The sequence below is a fragment of the Cyprinus carpio genome, chromosome A9, assembly GCF_018340385.1.
Source record: "Cyprinus carpio isolate SPL01 chromosome A9, ASM1834038v1, whole genome shotgun sequence".
Lineage (NCBI taxonomy): Eukaryota > Metazoa > Chordata > Actinopteri > Cypriniformes > Cyprinidae > Cyprinus > Cyprinus carpio.
In genome coordinates, this window is record NC_056580.1 from 7,008,456 (window position 1) to 7,026,612 (window position 18,157).

The 18,157-nt window shown below is 37.4% G+C and overlaps 2 protein-coding genes and 1 long non-coding RNA gene across 6 annotated transcripts; 2 read left to right on the forward strand and 1 right to left on the reverse strand.

Moving 5' to 3' along the window:
* Positions 1-2,170: 2,170 nt before the first annotated feature.
* LOC109095184 (serine-aspartate repeat-containing protein C-like) lies at positions 2,171-7,854 on the forward strand. The gene is made up of 4 exons (XM_019108863.2): positions 2,171-2,330; positions 2,688-2,790; positions 4,948-5,944; positions 7,560-7,854. Exons 1-4 carry the CDS (start codon positions 2,286-2,288, stop codon positions 7,582-7,584), a joined length of 1,170 nt encoding a protein of 389 aa, XP_018964408.2. The 5' UTR covers positions 2,171-2,285; the 3' UTR covers positions 7,585-7,854.
* A 1,055-nt stretch (positions 7,855-8,909) lies between these two features.
* pknox1.1 (pbx/knotted 1 homeobox 1.1) lies at positions 8,910-17,062 on the forward strand. 4 transcript variants are annotated; one of them, XM_042763327.1, is made up of 10 exons: positions 9,075-9,931; positions 12,280-12,410; positions 12,727-12,898; positions 13,011-13,181; positions 13,262-13,376; positions 13,713-13,810; positions 13,886-14,014; positions 14,111-14,187; positions 15,575-15,738; positions 15,872-17,062. In XM_042763327.1, the coding sequence occupies exons 1-10, from the start codon at positions 9,881-9,883 to the stop codon at positions 16,060-16,062; spliced, it is 1,299 nt and encodes a 432-aa protein (XP_042619261.1). In that variant the 5' UTR covers positions 9,075-9,880; the 3' UTR covers positions 16,063-17,062. The 4 variants fall into 4 exon arrangements, with proteins under 4 accessions (XP_042619260.1, XP_042619258.1, XP_042619261.1 ...); XM_042763328.1 differs by lacking the exon at positions 9,075-9,931 and adding an exon at positions 11,094-11,162; XM_042763326.1 differs by lacking the exon at positions 9,075-9,931 and adding an exon at positions 8,910-9,041 and having other exon boundaries at positions 13,713-14,014.
* A 125-nt stretch (positions 17,063-17,187) lies between these two features.
* On the reverse strand, positions 17,188-18,153 carry LOC122146082. Its single transcript, XR_006160769.1, has 3 exons — positions 17,792-18,153; positions 17,608-17,711; positions 17,188-17,518 (listed from the first exon to the last, which is right to left on the reverse strand). It is a non-coding gene; the product is annotated as an uncharacterized LOC122146082 (long non-coding RNA).
* Positions 18,154-18,157: the final 4 nt, after the last annotated feature.

Below are 18,157 nucleotides of genomic sequence, written 5' to 3' on the forward strand. Positions count from 1 at the left end.
TATTCATTATTCAGAATATCAATTTTATTAACATGTTAATTGATGATTTTGATAGCCCTATTATATAGAAATTATCTTCATCATTAAAAATAAATCAAAAAATTCTATTATTTGAAAAATTTATCTTTTAAAAAACAAATGTTGGGTTTTCTTTCGTGTTAAAGTCACAGTTAGGTTAAATTTTAGGCTTAAGATGTCACCTCAGATGATGCATTTCTTTGGTTTGACTAGTTTATTTTTTAAACAGTATGAGTATGGTAACAATGTACTTTGACCTCACCTTTCTGACCCATTACTCTTTCCTCACCCAAATGCACTTTATTTGTCAGTGTCTCACTTTTCTTCCCAGGGGCTCGCATGATATCAGTGATCAGTTAATTATCCTCTTTATCTTTTCCTGTGTACTGTGGTTTATATGTCAAAGATGAATATGAAATGCTCCTTACCCACTTTCCCAGTATGGTGCATGGTGCATTGAGTGAGATTGAGATTGCACTGTTTGCTGTAAGTGGAATGGAAGCAGCAGTTTATTACAGGATGCAAAATTAAGAATGTATGACAACTACTTGAATCAATAATCATGAGTTGTTTGATGGGCATTTGTTTATGGTTATCATCACTCTTATGAGATGAAATGCTTCTGTTTCATTTCAGTGTAGATGCAACCTCTGTCCTAGTTACTCACAGTCTTACCTGCACCTTGACTCAGTTCTCTTTAGTTCACTAGATCTAGACTCCACACCAGGCACTCTTCACATGCATGAGGGTTAAAGACGACTGATTTCTTATATATTTTACAAAAAAACACAAAAACCACCAACCAAGGGCTCAAGCCTGGAGGGCGAAGAGCCCTATTGTTTTCCTTTATTGTTGTGTTTCCTGTGATTGTCAGCTGGACTGGATCCCATTCAGAAACTTTTGATTTTTTTGTGATTGATCTTATGTTTTAATTAAAAAACCGGGTACATAGAGTTTTACTTTCTGTCATACTCTCTTGTTTGTCTCTTAAGAGTTTTGCTACTCTTTTTTTGTGATTGATCTTATGTTTTAATTAAGCCAATGATTTAAACTTTTCATGATTTCTCAGTGCCGCTGGTGGTCTAGTTGATGTCGGTCCAGAGTATCAGAAGGCTCTTGCTGAGGAAATAACTAAACTGCAGTGGTTGTACAGTGGTGGTGATCTGTCTTCCTTCCCAGAGTTCAAATTCCCTGGTGTGTAAATCTCTTTGCTTAGTTTAAATACTTCTTTAGAATACAAGATACAAGAGTTGTTGCATTGATTTTAGCTCTTAGTTTTAGGTCTGACATTTCAGTTTTGTTTGACTCCTAAAGGTTTTTTTAAATCTTTTTTATATATTTTTTTTTTATTTTACAGTGCGTTTGACTAACATTATCCCTTTTTGTATTTACAGAGCCTAAATTTGATGAAGTGTCCTCCAAGTAAACTTCTGTTGTCCTCTCCTGTCCCTCACTGCAATTTTGTGAAAGACGTCTACTTCTGTAAAAGTCTTTTTTTTTTTTTTGTGAGATTTTTTTTTTTTTTGTGAATTTTGTAAAATACTAAAAAAATTGCTGCTTTTTACCTGTCTGTCTGGTCTGGATAAATTATTTTAATAATCTGTGAAATAATTGCGTGTTGCTTTTCATAATGTTTGTGAGTGTAAAATATCTGTGCAAAGAGCTGAATAAACTGAGCCACACATGCTCTGTCTGGTCTGGATGTTTTATTTTTAGAAATGATTTGAATAAAATGCACATGAAATCATGTGCAGTGGTATATGGTATATTTTTTGTATTATTAATATAAGTTATCACATTACATTTAGTGTCAAATAGGAAGTGAAGAAAATGCCATACACATGGATTCTTGATATTGAAACTGACAGCTGTATGAGGGCTATATTTAGATGAATGTTGTCTAAGCCCCAAAGTGGTGTAGTTTATGGAGGTATGCAATGACTGTACAATAAAACGTGACGTACTCTTAATATCTTAATCCATTCTGTACATTTTAAATTTGTAAGGAGCGTAATAGTTTTGTTGTGTACCCTGGTAAATGCTGCATGAAAACATCCAGTAAACGTTTTTACAATTAACTTTTCTGCATTTATCGAATTTAATGTTGAAGGACACTAAAAAATATTTTGTAAAAGTATGGGAGACTTTTATTATGTTCTTTCTTGCTTTAAAATATAACCTAAACGCATAATTTTGAGGGAAATATTGATGACAACCAATTCGTCAGTTTTATTTCCCACACGGACAATAATAAGAGGAGAACAAGCATGGCGACGTCTCTGCTCCGGTTAGGACGGCTCGGATCTGTCAAGGTAAAAATAAACTGATTTGGCTGGATCTCTACGAAGATGGTCTAGAGATACTTTGTAAATATGTATTAAGTGCCTGTCGCATAAGACTTTGGTGAAGACACGTTAAATCAGGACTTGAATCTCTGTCCGTAAATAACACAAGTAGTGAAGTGAAGCTGTTAGTCATGTCAGTAAAATATTGCGTTACGTTAAATAACATATATAATGATTTTTATCTATCTATCTATATAGAAGGATAGATATCTATCTATCTCGTACATCAAAAAATTACAGAAATATAAATATATCTTTATATATCATTTTTAATAAATTTAGAATGTTTCAGGATTAATAATGTGTCTTTCTGTGTTCATACAGCGTCTCCTGCGTGAAGGCTGGAGCACACCTCGGACCCCGTTGGTTGCAGCTCTCTGCACTGAAGGGGATGTCCCACCCAAAACAGCAAAGGCTTCAGTGAAGAGTAAGGGCATGCTTTTTCTTTTCATACATCCTTAATGTCCTGTTTGTGTGATGTTCACATGCTATACTAGCACGAATAGTATATACAGCATGATTATGTATCTAATTTTTTAATAATATTTGTACTTTGAGTAATAATATCTGTAGGTGATTTTAGCCATTTTGCACCTTCTGCCATTCTTAGGGCCTGTCTCAATAGCCACACTTGTTGTCTTTGTACGTCCGTGAGTCTACTTACATGACGTATTTCCTGTATTAAGCCAAAGTGTTCAAGTGGGCGTGACAACCGCAAGGGTGTGTAAAACCTGTTATTAGCTGATGAGACAGACTTACGGTATAGTGTTGTAAAAATGCATGTCACATTTTTTTTTTCAGAGCTATATTTGCACATTTTGATCTATATTTTGCAAAATAATCTAATGAATGTCCTTTTATATCCTCCTTGTATAAGACAGACGACACAATTTTTGACTGCGATGCTTCTAATTAAAGGGATAGATCACCCCAAAATGAAACTTAAGTCATTATTTACTCATCCTCGTGTCATTTCACCCAAAAGAAAAATATATTGGTAACCAAGCAGTTTTGATTCCCATTGACTTCTGTTGTATGGACAGAAAATACCAAAACGGGTACCAGTTAGGTTATGGACATTCTTCAGAATATCTTCTTTTATGTTCTACTGAAGAAAGGCAGTCATAAGTGCAAACGTTTCGTAAAACACACATACTCATCTCCGCACCAATACAATGTGCAACAGCAGCAGCACTTTATGTTTTGCTACCAAATTATATGTAGTACCCAATTAATTTTACTGACACTGTCAGTTTTCTCTTGATTTTGGGGCATTTGAGTTTCTTGATCATGACGAATGATGGGATACACTTGGCTTCAGATACTGCTCTGAACTGGTTTTAGGGATTGTGTGGGTTTGGTGTGCACTAAGGGCACTGAGCTTTTGGCATTTTTCAGACTTGGGACAGTCTTGCACACTTCCTGTCACATGCACATGCTCTCAAGTGGCCAGGACCATAAGTGTGGGTATTTGGACAGGCCCTTCGCCTCTGGATTTGATCACTAGATCCCATCCTTTCACCCTCATGCTTTCCAAAGACATGTGCTTTCAAAATCATCATTAACTTTTGGCTAAACTTGTTGAGGACATACAATGTGAGCCCATGCAGTTATATTAATTGCTTTTAAATGTACACAAATTTCATCAAAAAGATGACTATCTTTGGTGAAGGGATTCATCTGTGCCTTTACTATTGAATGTGACATTTTTATAGACAAGTTTGTAGTACTTTTAATGTGTAAAGTAATGGTTTTAATGAATTTGTTTGGTGTGGGACATGCAAGATGATATAGGTATGTTTCATGGAATTATTTGTAAATTTGAAAACTGTATATTTGGTAAAAGATCATTTTTTTCATCTTTAAGTATTACACTAGAATATGCACTGCTGCAAAAGTTTGGGGCAGGTAAGATTTTTTTTAAATGTCTTTGAAAGAAGTTTCTTATGCTCACTATTTTAAGCTCATTTATTTGATCAAATATTTCAGTGATAGTAAAGCTGAATTTCTCCAGTCTGTAGTTATTCTGCTTAATATTTTCAGGATTCTTTGATGAGTGGAATGACGAAAAAAAGAAATTTTGTAACAGTATACACATCTTTACCATCACTTTTGATCATTCTTGCAGAATAAAAGTATTAATTTCTTAAAATTATTTCTTATAGGAAAAAAAAAACATACCCCAAACGTCTTAACGATCGTGTAGGTGGCCTCTAGAATTACAGACAACGATTTAAAGGCACTTTAAAGGTCTTTAAATTGGATTGTTGCTCTACAATGTGTTTGTTCATTAGCTGGACTAACCTAAAAAATGCAGTTTTAGCCTGTTTTCTACATTGTTTCTACAGTCTACATATTTGCAAGACTTTATTGGTGATATATGAACTATTTTATTGAAGCATAGCAAACTGATTTTGGTCTTTCCACATTCAGGCAAGCCTTAAAAGGGACTTTGACAGGGTGTGCAAGGTTTTCTTATGGAGTTTGCTGCAGGGTTTAATGGTAACATTGAACAGGAGGGTGTCTCAAATGTAATAAACTAAAAACAATCTCATGTAATTTATCCCATTTGCCGTTTCTTCAGCCATAGAGGCCGATGAGAGGGCTTCTCTTCTAGCCTACAAGCCCGCAGTTACCTTCCCTTCTAAGCTGTCTGCCACAGGATTTCTTCCCAAAGACATAGCTTTAGGTGAGTCTGAAACCATTGAGGCTGTGTCCACCGCCGCTGCAAATGAGACGACAGCCGGCAGTCTAGACGCTGATGCGGCAGCAGCTGAAGAGATCACTGAAGTCCCACCTACTAATGAAGTCACTACAGGAAGTGAAGCAAGTAAGGCCTCAGATGTTGAGGCAGAAGGACAGAAAGATGAAGACGATAGCTCTTCTTCATCCTCATCCTCCAGTGATTCCGATTCAGACTCTGATTCTGATGATGAGAAGCCAGAGACTGAAACACCGGTAGAGTCTGGAGAGAAAGCAGCACAGAAGAAATCTCCAGGACTGACGATTGAAGTAGATGTTGCAGATGAGGAAGCAAAGCCTGGCTCTGCCTCATTTGGAGAAGCTCAAGAAAATGCTGAAACTGTGACTGAAGCAAAACCAGAAGAGGTTCCTGCACCAAGTGCTAAACCAGACGGATCAGATGAGACCCTTATTGATCCTGCCCCGATATTATCTTCCTCCACACCTGAAGCAATTCCAGAAGTGTCCAGTGAATCAATTACAGCCGACACTCCTGACAAGACATCGGACACCGCAACAGAAGTTAAAATGGCTTCTGCGGAGGAGATTGTTGTTGAAAAGGAACCAGAAATCAAAGCTGAAGATGCTGTCGAAGTTGCTGCAGAAGTTGTCCCAGAAGTCCCTACAGAAGCCAGTCCTGAAGAAGTAGTAAAAACTGCAGTTGAAGCTAGTCCTGGAGTAGCTCCCGAGGCGCCTGGAGATGCAGCAGCTAAACCTGAACCCAAAGCTGAGGCGGGAACGCCGGTAGCTCCTTCAGAAGAGCTGGTCGACCCTGCACCCGTGGCCGCTGATGCTGTAGAGGCTCGGGATGAGACCAGCGTTGTGGAGACACCTGAGGGGTACACCACACATCCTTACTCAGTTTCTTTCTCTGGATCCGTCACATCACAGAAACACTTTTCTCTTAGCATTTATTTAACGCTAATACCTTTTCATGGCAGCAGTGGGATTACTTTTGCACAAAGGCTTTGCAACTTTGAATCTCCATTATGCATTTGCATTACACTTGCTTTTCTTATTTAGTTCTTTTTATTACCTATTGTATTTTTATAAATTTGCATGACTTCATTTATTCTACCTGGACTGATTGTTCCTTGGTTGAGGTTTAAAATGGCTTCTATTAATAATTCATTACTCACTTCTCCTTTGTCTGCTTTGTAGTATAACTCATTTCAAAATAGTTCTGTGCATTTCTGCTTTCATCAACAGTACTAACTGCGTTCACACATAAAGCAATATACAGCCAGAAAGTGACTTATTAATTACAGTAATTCATGCATTGTTAATTTCTGATAACATGAGCAACAGGGACGATTAGTTTCGAGTGATCCGAGTTTGAGTCCCTTCTCTCCTATTCGGTTGTTTCCTGACACTTTCAAATGTTTTAACCGAATAAAAGAGTTTATCTTCTTCACGCTAATGCAAGCATTGACTACAGTGCTGCCCCACAATGTCAAAACACAGTAACTAGATTTGTTTGTTAACTAGTCTCATCAGAAAGAGACTATAGGCAAATAAATAGTTGTGTGGAACTGTTGAAAATAAAGCTTCATTTATGCATTTGTAATCGTCCATCATCATCATGATGCATGCAAAATCTATGGTTTGTGTGATCATGTTGCACTAAAGGTAATATTAATGATATTTTCCCATGTGAAGACTGAATTAAACCATTCTGATCCCTGTTCGAGCATCCCACGTCGATGTGTTTAAGCTGGAAGTAATTGAGATCCTATAATGAGGTTACTTTTTGACATCATCAGCCATAACCCTCCCTTTTTATTCTTGAATACTTTAAATGTTTTGTTCTGTTATAATAACATAAGTGTGTTGTGGTGAGATTCATGAATGTGGGATGTTTGATTTATCAGTTTGTGTAGTTATGCTGTAGCTCTTGTGTCTTATTACAACTATTGGGTGATATAATGTTGTTGGTAAAAACTGAGTAATGTGGAAAGATCCTGTCTTTAGAAGCATCTGGTTTACTTTAAAGTTTGATTGACTTGAGCTGTAGTGGGTGAGATGGGAAATATCAGAGTAATTAGTCAGACGTCTGTAGTCTAGGTAAACAGCTAGAGGCCCCTCACACCTTTTAGTGTAAAGGACCACCTGCGGATTGAAAGTGATTACTGTAACACCATGAAAGTGTGAAGATTCAAATCAGAAGAGTAGGGAATTAACAGGAAGACTCTTCCTCGGCTCTTCCTTCTATGGTCGCTTTGTAAAAAACTTAACCAGCATGTAGTTTCATTTTTACTTTGATTTCTCCTCCGCAAATATTTTCATTCAAGTTTATGTTCATTTACTTGTTCTTTAGGTGTGGTACTCTTTGTTTGTTCTTTTTTCCTGAAACAACTTCTTGTCTTTTGTTTGATGTCAGATGCACTTTGTGTGGTATTTTTTACCAGTTCCACATGTCTTAGACTTAATCTCGTACATTATTGATTTCCTCAGAACAAGCCCCGGAGCCAGAGCCTGAACCCTTTGACGACACCACGTACAAGAACCTGCAGCACCACCACTACAACATGTACACCTTTGCTGATGTGGATGTAGCGCTGTCTAAATACCGTCTGCCCCAGCCTTCCTCAGGCCGAGTCTCACCCGGACCCTGAGCCTGTGGTATTGCTACCTTTGTGCACAACCCTGTTTCTACCCAATGTTTATTATTCCTCAGATGATTTACTGGCAAATCGCAAGCTTTATGCTAGAATTCTATAATTATGGAATTAAACTGATTTAACTTCAACAGAATGTATCTAGAGTTATTTGTTGCTGTTGTCTTTTACAATTTACACTTTATTCTATTGAGACTACGCTTGCTTTGATCTAATTAATAAAGGAGGGTAGTGTACTTCTAACATTAAATTGGCAAATGGTTGAATCGCTGTATTTACTAAATTAATTAAAATGTGAGACTAACATGATCCGGTTCCAACCATTTAGAAATGACCTCATTTCTATTTTTTTATAACAAACTTCTGCCTTATGTTAATTATTAGTTTCCACCATGGAATTAAATTTAAATAAGGTTATTTTGACTTTTCATCTCACAATCAGGCTTTTATTTCTCGCAATTCTAAAAAGAACTCTGAAGGTGCATCCCAGTTCACATTCTTATGCACTATTCTAAATAGAAAATTCCAAATAGAAAAAGTGCACTTAAATAATTAAGTGCGAAATGTTGGACACTTCATGAACTCAACTGAGGTAGCAGAGGGGGAGGGGCTATCAGAATCCGATTATGAATGACAAAATAACCTTACATAATTCATACACTACACAGCAAGATGCATAAGAACAGTGTATAAGTGCATACTTATAAACTTTTTTTAACGTCTTTACACAGTTTACATCTTAATATCTCTCTTTTGCTTCCACCACGTAATTAAAAATAATGGTAAATGTGACTTTTTATGTCAATTCTTATCTTTATGTCGTTTATGTCTCACAATTCTGCCTTTTCTTCTCAGACTTGCAATTTCTGACTTTTTTTTTCTTTACAACTTGCAAGGAAAAAGTCTGAATTGTGAGATAAAAGTAGCATTTATTATTATTATTATTATTATTTAATCCATCGATCCCGTGGTGGAAACAAGCTTCAATAGCAACTAAATGGATCATTCGAAATCAACGAATGAATTCAAAAGATTATTTAAAATGTAGACAAACCTAAAGAAAATGGTGACATTTTCGAGAAAAGACAATTTGGCCGCAGAACATCAAACAACTAAATTGCACTTAAATGACACAGATTTTAAAACTAATTGTCCCAGTGAGTGTTTAAAATATTCGCTGAGGGCGTCACTTCTCCTCCCCCTTCTTAAATATTCATGAGCTGAAGGCCCTGCGTCCCCGTGCGTGATGACGTAGCGCGACAAATGCGCATCCCGATTGCTGCAGCCGCTTGTCAGTGTGACGAAGATTGGCACCCAGGTAAGCTGTCACTCAAACTCGTCTTTTTCCGCTCCCTATCAATCAAAACAATCCGAGCAACACACAAAAATGCCCGGGGCTGAGTGAAAGAGAGGATACTCTTGTTAGGGGCTCACGGGACTTGCGTGGGACAGTCGAGCCAATCTTCTCCTAAAAATCTCTAGAAGGAGGGGGAAAAAAATATGTCGGGGTTTTAAAGGACAGGATGTTTGATTCTGGCGAGGTCGAGCGCTGAGCGAAGGCCCGGTTGAGCCACTCTCAGTCAGCCCAGAGGGACGCTAGACGACAGGCTCCGGCCTAAATTAATAGCTTTAGAGTTAGTTTTAAACGAACAAGTAATTAAACGTGCGCGTTTACGTCGAGGACCGCGCTCATGTGCAGCAAACGTGAAGGATTGTTTAGCGCTCGCTGCTATGGCGACTCGTTCCCTGCTAGCGGGCTAATGCAGCAGCTAGCGGCGCTGCTCGTTGTTAGAGGGGAACATGGCCTTTACTACTTCACCACCCGCTGCTACATTACTTCTCAGTCCACATAACCTGAACATTTAGGAAGGACCGACGAGTGTTTCCTTGGTATTCAAGTTTAGTCGGAGTCGATGGCTGAACGAGCTGATAAAATGCGCCGACTGACTAACGCGTCACAGTTTAGTGCTTCACATGTGTTTTTTTTTTTTTTTTTTTTTTTTACATCAGCACGCTTTAGCTAGACTTATTTTTGTTTGTAAACGAAATGATCAAATTGCTTCTGATTGAGATTGGCTTAAAAGGTCTTGCCGTTATGTGAAGTTAGCGTAGTTTTGTTGGATAGTATGTAGCATGTATGTAAATTGATCAACACGAATGTTGCAAGACACGAGAGAAACATTGAAGCACTCGCACTCATCACAGCAGGTGTGCTACTGGGTGTGTGTGGTAAAGCATGCAAATGGCGCTCTCCAGTAACTTACAGCACATTGGATTTACATATCAATACATCCAGGCTTCCCTTTGCGAGTGTACTCCATGCAGTCCCCCTTTGATTAGTTGCATGTGTTAAATACGAAAGAAACCCGTCTCTTCATGTGATCAACAATATGGCATTCGAATTCCGGATCAAGGCTCTATTTTTACAGCTGAGGCTCGAGCATTACTTCTTGTTCTAGAAAAGGGTCAAGAACGGGACTTTTTAATTGCCTTTGACTCAAGATCATGTCTTCAAGCACTTGAATCTCTAAAAAACTGATCATCCCATAATTGTTGAAATCTTAACCAAATTCGAACTTTTAAAGAAAGATAACTTTAATATTATTTTTTGCTGGGTTCCAAGTCACATTGGACTTACTGGAAATGAGAGAGCGGACACTGCTGCCAGGGATGCACTTGACCTGGAAATATCTGACTGTCAAATACCACCTTCTGATTTTAAACCAGTAATTAATTTATATATAACTGATAAGTGGCAGAAAGAATGGGATGGAAATAAAAATAATAAGCTGTATGAAAAAACCCTGTATAAAAAGAAGTAGCTTCTATAATTTTAAATCAAGACATGATCAAGTTGTCTTTACTAGGTGTAGACTGGGGCATTCAAGACTTACCCATGGGTTTTTATTAATAGGCAAAGAACCCACTATAAGAAAACCATTTAAATCACAAACAACCATTAATCAAATATTTTAAAATTTAAAACCTAAATATGCTTCTAGAAAACGCTTTTATTCAGAAACATGCTTTCATGGAATATTTGAAAATGTACCACCTAAATGTATTTTAGATTTTCTATCTTATGTTAAGTTGAAATGTTTTATATAATGTAAATCTTATAGATGATACTGAACTTTTTTTGCCATGTAAATAGCCATGATGCTAACATGGCGTAAAAAAACTTAATAAACAAACAAACAAACCGTCTCTTCATGTTGGTTAACATCAAAAGTGGTTTACACGTTTAACTTCTATAATGTCGTTTCTGTCAAAAGCCTTTAAAAAAAAAACGCACAAAAAAAAAAGATTGCATGTGGTTACCTTCAGGTCGTTTCCAGCTGCCTGTCCATATAATGTCCCAGTGTTGGCAGTAGTGTCTTTGAGTATGATGGCTGCCCATTCTGTGTCCATAGACAAATATCAAGAGGGAGGTCAGCAGGTAGGAGTGAGATATTAAAAAATAAATAAATTAATATTTATTTGCCACTTTCCATGAGAACTGCACACTTTGGTGTCCCAATACGGTTTTTCATTTTTACATTTACATTTTAGTCATTTAGCAGATGCTTTTATCCAAAGCGACTTACAAATGAGGACAATGGAAGCAATCAAAATCAACAAAAGAGCAATGATATATAAGTGCTATAACAAGTCTCAGCTAGCTTAACGCAGTACACATTTTTCCCCTTAGAAAGTTTGAAACACTGTTATCTATCATACAGTTACCTTGGCTTGAAACAGAACTAGTTTTAAATGCATCACAGTTTTCCGTTTCTCCTAATTTTCTCTTAATCTTTACATTGGACACATTTAGACCTCTTTGCAGAGGGAATAAATCTCAGCATTTTATTGTTTTACACTAATTATAATGTTGACAGGATTTATCATGTTCAACCATCCAACCCCACCTTTTTTAAGTATTATGTATTTTTTTTATATATATATAATTTTAAAAGTAATTAAACGTAGGATAACAAAATAGTCAAATAAGGGGTTTAAACCATACAAATACATTTATAGAAATTTATAGAACTATTATAACAATTAATTCAATAAAATTTACCAATAAGAATACAATTTAATTGCCCATTAAAAAATTTATTTTTTCTCCCTTTTTTTTTTTTTGCCCGATAACAAATCAGTAAAATCAGGCGTTTAAACTACAAAAATTGCACAGATAAAGAACCATTATAAAATTTAGTTTGGCTCCCTTTGGTTTTTATTTTTATTCTTTTTTTTTTTGTTAGATAACGATCACTTAAATCAGGGTTTTAAACTGTACAAAAAATACAAATCTCATATAAAATTAAGTGAAATTTAAAGAACTGTTATACATTTATGTTTGAGTTCCTGACGTTGACGATCAATTTTTTTTTTATATATATATATATTTCATTGCTGTTTATGAGTCTTTGTGAGTACAAGTATAACTATTAAAGTACATCTGGAAGTGATAAAGTCATTGAGCTACAAATGCTGAAATACCACTGTCAAGCATATTGTTAGAACTAGTATATGAGATGTAATCCCTTTTTGTCTGTTTTCTCCTGGATTAGATGCAGGTCATGGAGCAGTCAGAGAGTGACCTTGAAAAGGGCTTTGCCAATGGAAACACGGGAAGCTCCAGCAGCCCTGTGTCCACTGAACCACAAACACAAATGGATGTCTACAAAGCCTGTATATATAGGTGACATAAGTGTCTGAATTTACATTTTATAAATATGCATTACACTTAAAAATATATTTTTAAAAATAAATTATTTTATTCAGCAAGGATGCATTCAACTGATCAAAAGTGCCAGTGAATACACTTGTAATGTTACAGAAGATTTCTATTTCAAATAAATGCTGTTCTTTTGAATTTTATATTCATGTGGAAGTATCGCAACTCTTTTCTACATTGATAATAAGAATTATTTCTTGAGGAGCAAATTATTAGCATATTAGTTCAAGGAGTGACTTGAACAGTGTCTTCTCTTACACATGGTTCGTCTCCTTCACAGACATCCCCTCTTTCCTCTCTTGGCCCTGCTGTTTGAGAAGTGTGAGCAGTCCACTCAAGGCTCTGACTGCGTAACCTCTGCCAGTTTTGATGTTGACATTGAAAACTTTGTACGCGTTCAGGAGAAAGATGGCAAAGCCTTCTTTAGTGAAGACCCAGACCTTGACAACTTGGTAAGAGATGTGACAGATGGTGTCGAAATATCTAATATTACTGTATATACCTCATAGCTTTGATCTTAACTTCAAACACTGACGAGTGTCACAACTGTTTCCTTTCTATCAGATGGTCAAGGCCATCCAGGTGCTGCGGATTCATCTGTTAGAGCTTGAGAAAGTTAGTGACCTGTGCAAGGACTTCTGCAGCCGTTACATTTCCTGCCTCAAGACCAAGATGAACAGTGAGACACTACTGAGTGGAGAGCCAGGCAGCCCGTACTCTCCAGGCCATGACCAAGTAAAGGCTGTTTTCCTTGAATTTTAGACACTCACAGCGAGTATACTGATGTTTTGTTTAATTTATTTATTCTTTTGCAGTTGTCCAACTCTTTCTCCGGTGTCCTCAGTCCCCAGGGCATTGTGGTGCCCTCACAAGGTCTTCAACAAGGCAGTGTTACAGTGACCGCGGTCAATCCATCTCAAGTGGTCACAGGTACATGTTCATCTGTCATTAGTTACATTGGGAGCTGCGAGGAGTTACAATCATATGCATATATGGTATACTTGAAATTTTGCAGATAGTTTGCATGCAACCACCTGACTGGATGGGATATAGTCTAATAGAAACCATGAGCACAAGATGAAAATAAACTATTTCAGTGTTATTCTGTAAACACTATTTCTCTGTAGAACTCTTTGTTTTCTAATGGCATTTATCATGTGTTATTGTGTTCATAACATTTTGAATCTAATTGGCAACATTGGCTATTTGGTTTAAATGATGGCTTCTCTGGGGGAAAAGAAAATACAAAATCTTGTTTTTGTGCAGGTAATGCAGTATACCAGCCAGTGACGGTAGTCACACCACAGGGGCATGTGGTGACACAAGCCATCTCACCTGGAACAATACACATCCAGAACTCACAGGTTTGCATGACACTCCAGCAGAGCACACACAAACATTTTTACACACAGATCAGTGACTCCTTCTACTTCCTGCAGCTCCAGCTTCAGCTCAATCAGGACTTGAGTTTCTTTGGGGGAGATGACAGCTCTCCTAAAAGCAAGCGTGGTGTTCTTCCCAAACAGGCTACCAATGTCATGCGCTCCTGGCTCTTCCAGCACATTGCGGTTAGTTGGCAAACTAATGTTTAAAGTCAGTCGTTGCAGTTTTGTTTTACCTGATATAAATGAATGAACACTTCACGGTTCACTGTCTTTATGTAGCACCCCTATCCCACTGAGGAAGAGAAAAAGCAACTTGCCATTCAAACAAACCTGACTTTACTCCAAGTCAACAATTGGTAAGTCAATCCAGCAAGAACACGCAGTAAACAGTGACTCTGTTCCAGCCTCTCCAGAATTAATTACTCTGAGATTATTAAATTAACCACATAATCAATAAAATATGTTGTGTACTGTAATAGAATTGTTCAATAATATCATAAAATCATAAGCTTTATTTTTCATACTTAATCCTGTCATCATTGCCACATTATTATATTTGTATAAACACATTTGTCTTTCATTTTATCTTTTTACTTAATTAACAAAATAGCAGCCCACTTTGACAGCCCAATTTTAAAGTTCCTAATCTTATGTTTTAATAAAGTTCTCAAATGCGGTGCATTTATGTATTTCCTTGAAATATTCAGACATTCTGCCTTAAATGGGGAAGTCGTGGCCTAACGGTTAAAGAGTTTGACCCCTTAACCCTAAGGTTGTGGGTTCGAGTCTCGGGCCGGCAGTACCACGACTGAGGTGCCCTTGAGCAAGGCACCGAACCCCCAACTGCTCCCCGGACGCCGCAGCATAAATGGCTGCCCACTGCTCCGGGTGTGTGTTCAGAGTGTGTGTGTTCACTGCTGTGTGTGTGCACTTTGCATGGGTTAAATGCAGAGCACGAATTCTGAGTATGGGTCACCATACTTGGCTGTATGTCACGTCACTTTCACTTTCTTTCACTAAAGTGCACCTGGGAAACTTATTTCCGAGTTGGGCATTTATTACGACGTCACTCATTAAAGTCCTAAACACAAAAGTAACATAAACAAAGCCAAATAATTATAGTGTGAACAGTAAACCCAAATAACTACATCTGAATTTAGAATGTGAAGAATAATAATTTCTATCACTTATTTATACATGACATCAAAACTGTTTGTGGTACATAAAACAAACCATGAAAGTCAAGTTGATGTCTATCAGCTGTTGTGTGCATCACACATTTAAAATCATTGAAATACTGCATGTGAAATTAAAATAACTTGCAAAGCCATTTATTAAGTGAAAGTGACGTGACATACAGGCAAGTATGGTGACTCATACTCAGAATTCTTGCTCTGCATTTAAACCATCCAAAGTGCACACACACAGCAGTGAACACACACACAAACACACCGTGAACACACACCCGGAGCAGTGGGCAGCCATTAATGCTGCGGTGCCCGGGGAGCAGTTGGGGGTTCGGTACCTTGCTCAAGGACACCTCAGTCGTGGTATTGCCGGCCTGAGACTCGAACCCACAACCTTAGGGCTAGGAGTCAAACTCTCTTACCACTAGGCCACGACTTATAATTCACTACGCATTGATCTATATATAGATTATATTATTCTGTATATAACAATGTCTTTTATTCTTCCATGCATAGCGAGTGATGCAAAATATTGTTTTTTGGGTCTGTCCTGCAGGTTTATTAATGCTCGAAGACGGATCTTGCAGCCAATGCTGGATGCCAACTCCACAGAGATGTCTAAAGCCAAGAAGAAGACTGCTCCGAGCCGCCCGCTACACCGCTTCTGGTCTGACTCCGTCGCCTCATCTGGAACCCAGCAGCAGCTCACAATGCCAGACGGTACTGCCTCAAAATAATGTGTTCTTACAGCACTCATGCTCCAATATTAAAACAGTGTCTATTTTCTTGGTTTTATACAACAGATTTTCCTTTACTGAATTTCGACAGTGCAATGTGTTGTGATTGTGTGCAGGTAGTATGGTTACAGTGGGGATGAACGTCGATGGCTTCCAGGCTCTTTCATCAGATGGAGCAGCTCTCGCCATGCAGCAAGTCATGATGGGAAATCACAGCGAGGATGAATCAGAGGAAAGCAGCAATGAAGACGATGCAGATTTGTCGTCTGCTGACATGACCGGGCTGGGTTTAGATGTTAGCGACTAAGACAGCAGGTCACACACTGCATGCTTACATTTACATGTCACTTGTGGCAAGAGATCCAGTCCCCTTGTAGACTTTCAGCAAAGCTGATACTTGTGCACTACAAAAAAAAAAAAATTAAGAGTACTGTATGTTGGCTTATGTTACACACACACACAGTTTTACAGAGAGCACAACTTTACTGAAAGATGCAGTGCGAGGAGTTGCATTTCAGCACCTGGTTTTAATGCATAGACGTGCAGGTGCGTGCACTTTTATATAGAGCCGCTTCAAGAAGGTTGCAACAGTAGAACACAGAGGAATGTTTTTAAGCTTCTGTAGTGAATGTTTGTAATGAATTTTTTCTATATTAACTCATTTGAATGCCAAGATTTTAAGAGTTTGTCGTTGTGCTGGTTTTATTCACACTGCATGTTCGTGTTTTCTTCAGTATGCTCACGCTTGTAGAGAGGCTCCAAGACGGAGTTTGAGAAAAGAGATTATTTTTATATATGAACGTTGTAAAAAGTGTTGTTTTTTTCTTTTCTTGTTTTTTTTAGTTTGTTTTATAGGGAATATTTATGTACAGAAACTATACTATCTGCCCTGTTTTCAGGGGATGACTTAAAGTTTTTTAGAAAAAAACAAAAGGATGTTGGATTATAAACCATTTTTAAATATCTAAATTGGTTTTAACACTCACATACAAAATGCCTTACATAATCTTTTGTAAAACTATACTGCTGATAAGCACAGAAAACCTGATACGTTGATTAAATTTAGTAAGATGAGTTGAATTAGTCTCTTCCAGTAATCTTCATCCGTATGCTGAAGATGTTCCTTCGTTTCAGAGGGACCTCATTGTTTTTGCTCTATAGGCTTATGTAGTTTTTCTAACATGTACAAAGCTTCCCTTAACAATCAGAATTATGATAGATGCTTTGGGAATTATGGCATAAAATGTCCATATTAAAGTCAAATAAAGGTCAAGTTTGAGTATTTCGCCACACCATTTTACAGTAAATGTTGTAAATTGAAATTAATTATTATACACTACTAATATAATAACATATAAACACCACAAAACATTGAAAATACTAAATCCATTAATAGTGAAATTACGTACTTATTTCTCAAAACAAAATATTTATTGCATATTAGACATAAGCACATTGTCGCTTGTGTGTCTCTGGCAATATTTGTGTATTTAATCTTTCAGGACACATCAGAGGATTGTTTGGCAGGTATTTCTTAAAACAATAGCAAGTACTGTATAAGACTACTTACACCAAATAAAACCTTTTCAGATTTGAGTGCACGTAATATAATGATTTCTTATGCTGTGCCTGTATATGACATACAGTGACCAGTGCAAGGTTTGTTTTTTGTGGAGTTTCTGCCTGGATTCAGTTCCTTGATGTTGTCTTTCCCATAATTAAACTGTAGAGCTGGTTGTAGAGGGGTGCAGCATTTCTTCTCTCTGTATGAAAAGTAGAAAAAACAATTATTGTAGTTTTTTCTTCTTGTAGTTTTTTTAAATTCTTAAACCACAAGAGGGCGCAGACTCACCGGAATAACTGGTGAAATCACGTGATAAACTGTATGACCTTTCTCAACAAAAATAGCTATTCCAACTGCTGTTGTTCTGGTATTTTTCCAATCATTTCTAAGAACTGAATCACAACATTGTAAACTATAATTTGAAGCAGTGTACAAAATTCATAAAAAGGAGCCTGTCTCACTATATATCTACCTTTTGACAAACTACAAACTTCTGTCTCATACTCAGTTCACAGATACACATGATCACTATCCTGGCCTCCATCTGCAGATGTATCCAGGTGAGGGACTGTGTGATGCGTGTGTAAACCCCAGGTTTGTTCTTTTCTGCACAGCCTTGTCCCCAGCTTGTGGCTCCCACCAATTTCCAGGTCAAAGAAGCCAGTGGACCGCCACTGTCCCCCATTACCAACACAGATGAAAAGTGTTACAATGAAGTCTGTCATTGGTGGAGTGGAGTTTAATTGTTCAGCATCAAACAGAATTGCAGTCTGTTCATCTGAAAGGCTTGACTGGGCTAAACATAACAAGACTGGTTCAAATAATGCTGTGAGTTTTG

Coding starts and splice junctions, on each gene's coding strand:
- LOC109095184 (XM_019108863.2), top strand. CDS start 2,286: ATGGCGACGTCTCTGCTCCGGTTAGGACGGCTCGGATCTGTCAAG. Junction 2,331..2,687: donor GACGGCTCGGATCTGTCAAG/GTAAAAATAAAC, acceptor GTGTTCATACAG/CGTCTCCTGCGTGAAGGCTG. Junction 2,791..4,947: donor AGCAAAGGCTTCAGTGAAGA/GTAAGGGCATGC, acceptor CCGTTTCTTCAG/CCATAGAGGCCGATGAGAGG.
- pknox1.1 (XM_042763324.1), top strand. CDS start 9,881: ATGTTGCAAGACACGAGAGAAACATTGAAGCACTCGCACTCATCACAG. Junction 12,899..13,010: donor ACCCAGACCTTGACAACTTG/GTAAGAGATGTG, acceptor CCTTTCTATCAG/ATGGTCAAGGCCATCCAGGT. Junction 14,188..15,574: donor TTACTCCAAGTCAACAATTG/GTAAGTCAATCC, acceptor TCTGTCCTGCAG/GTTTATTAATGCTCGAAGAC.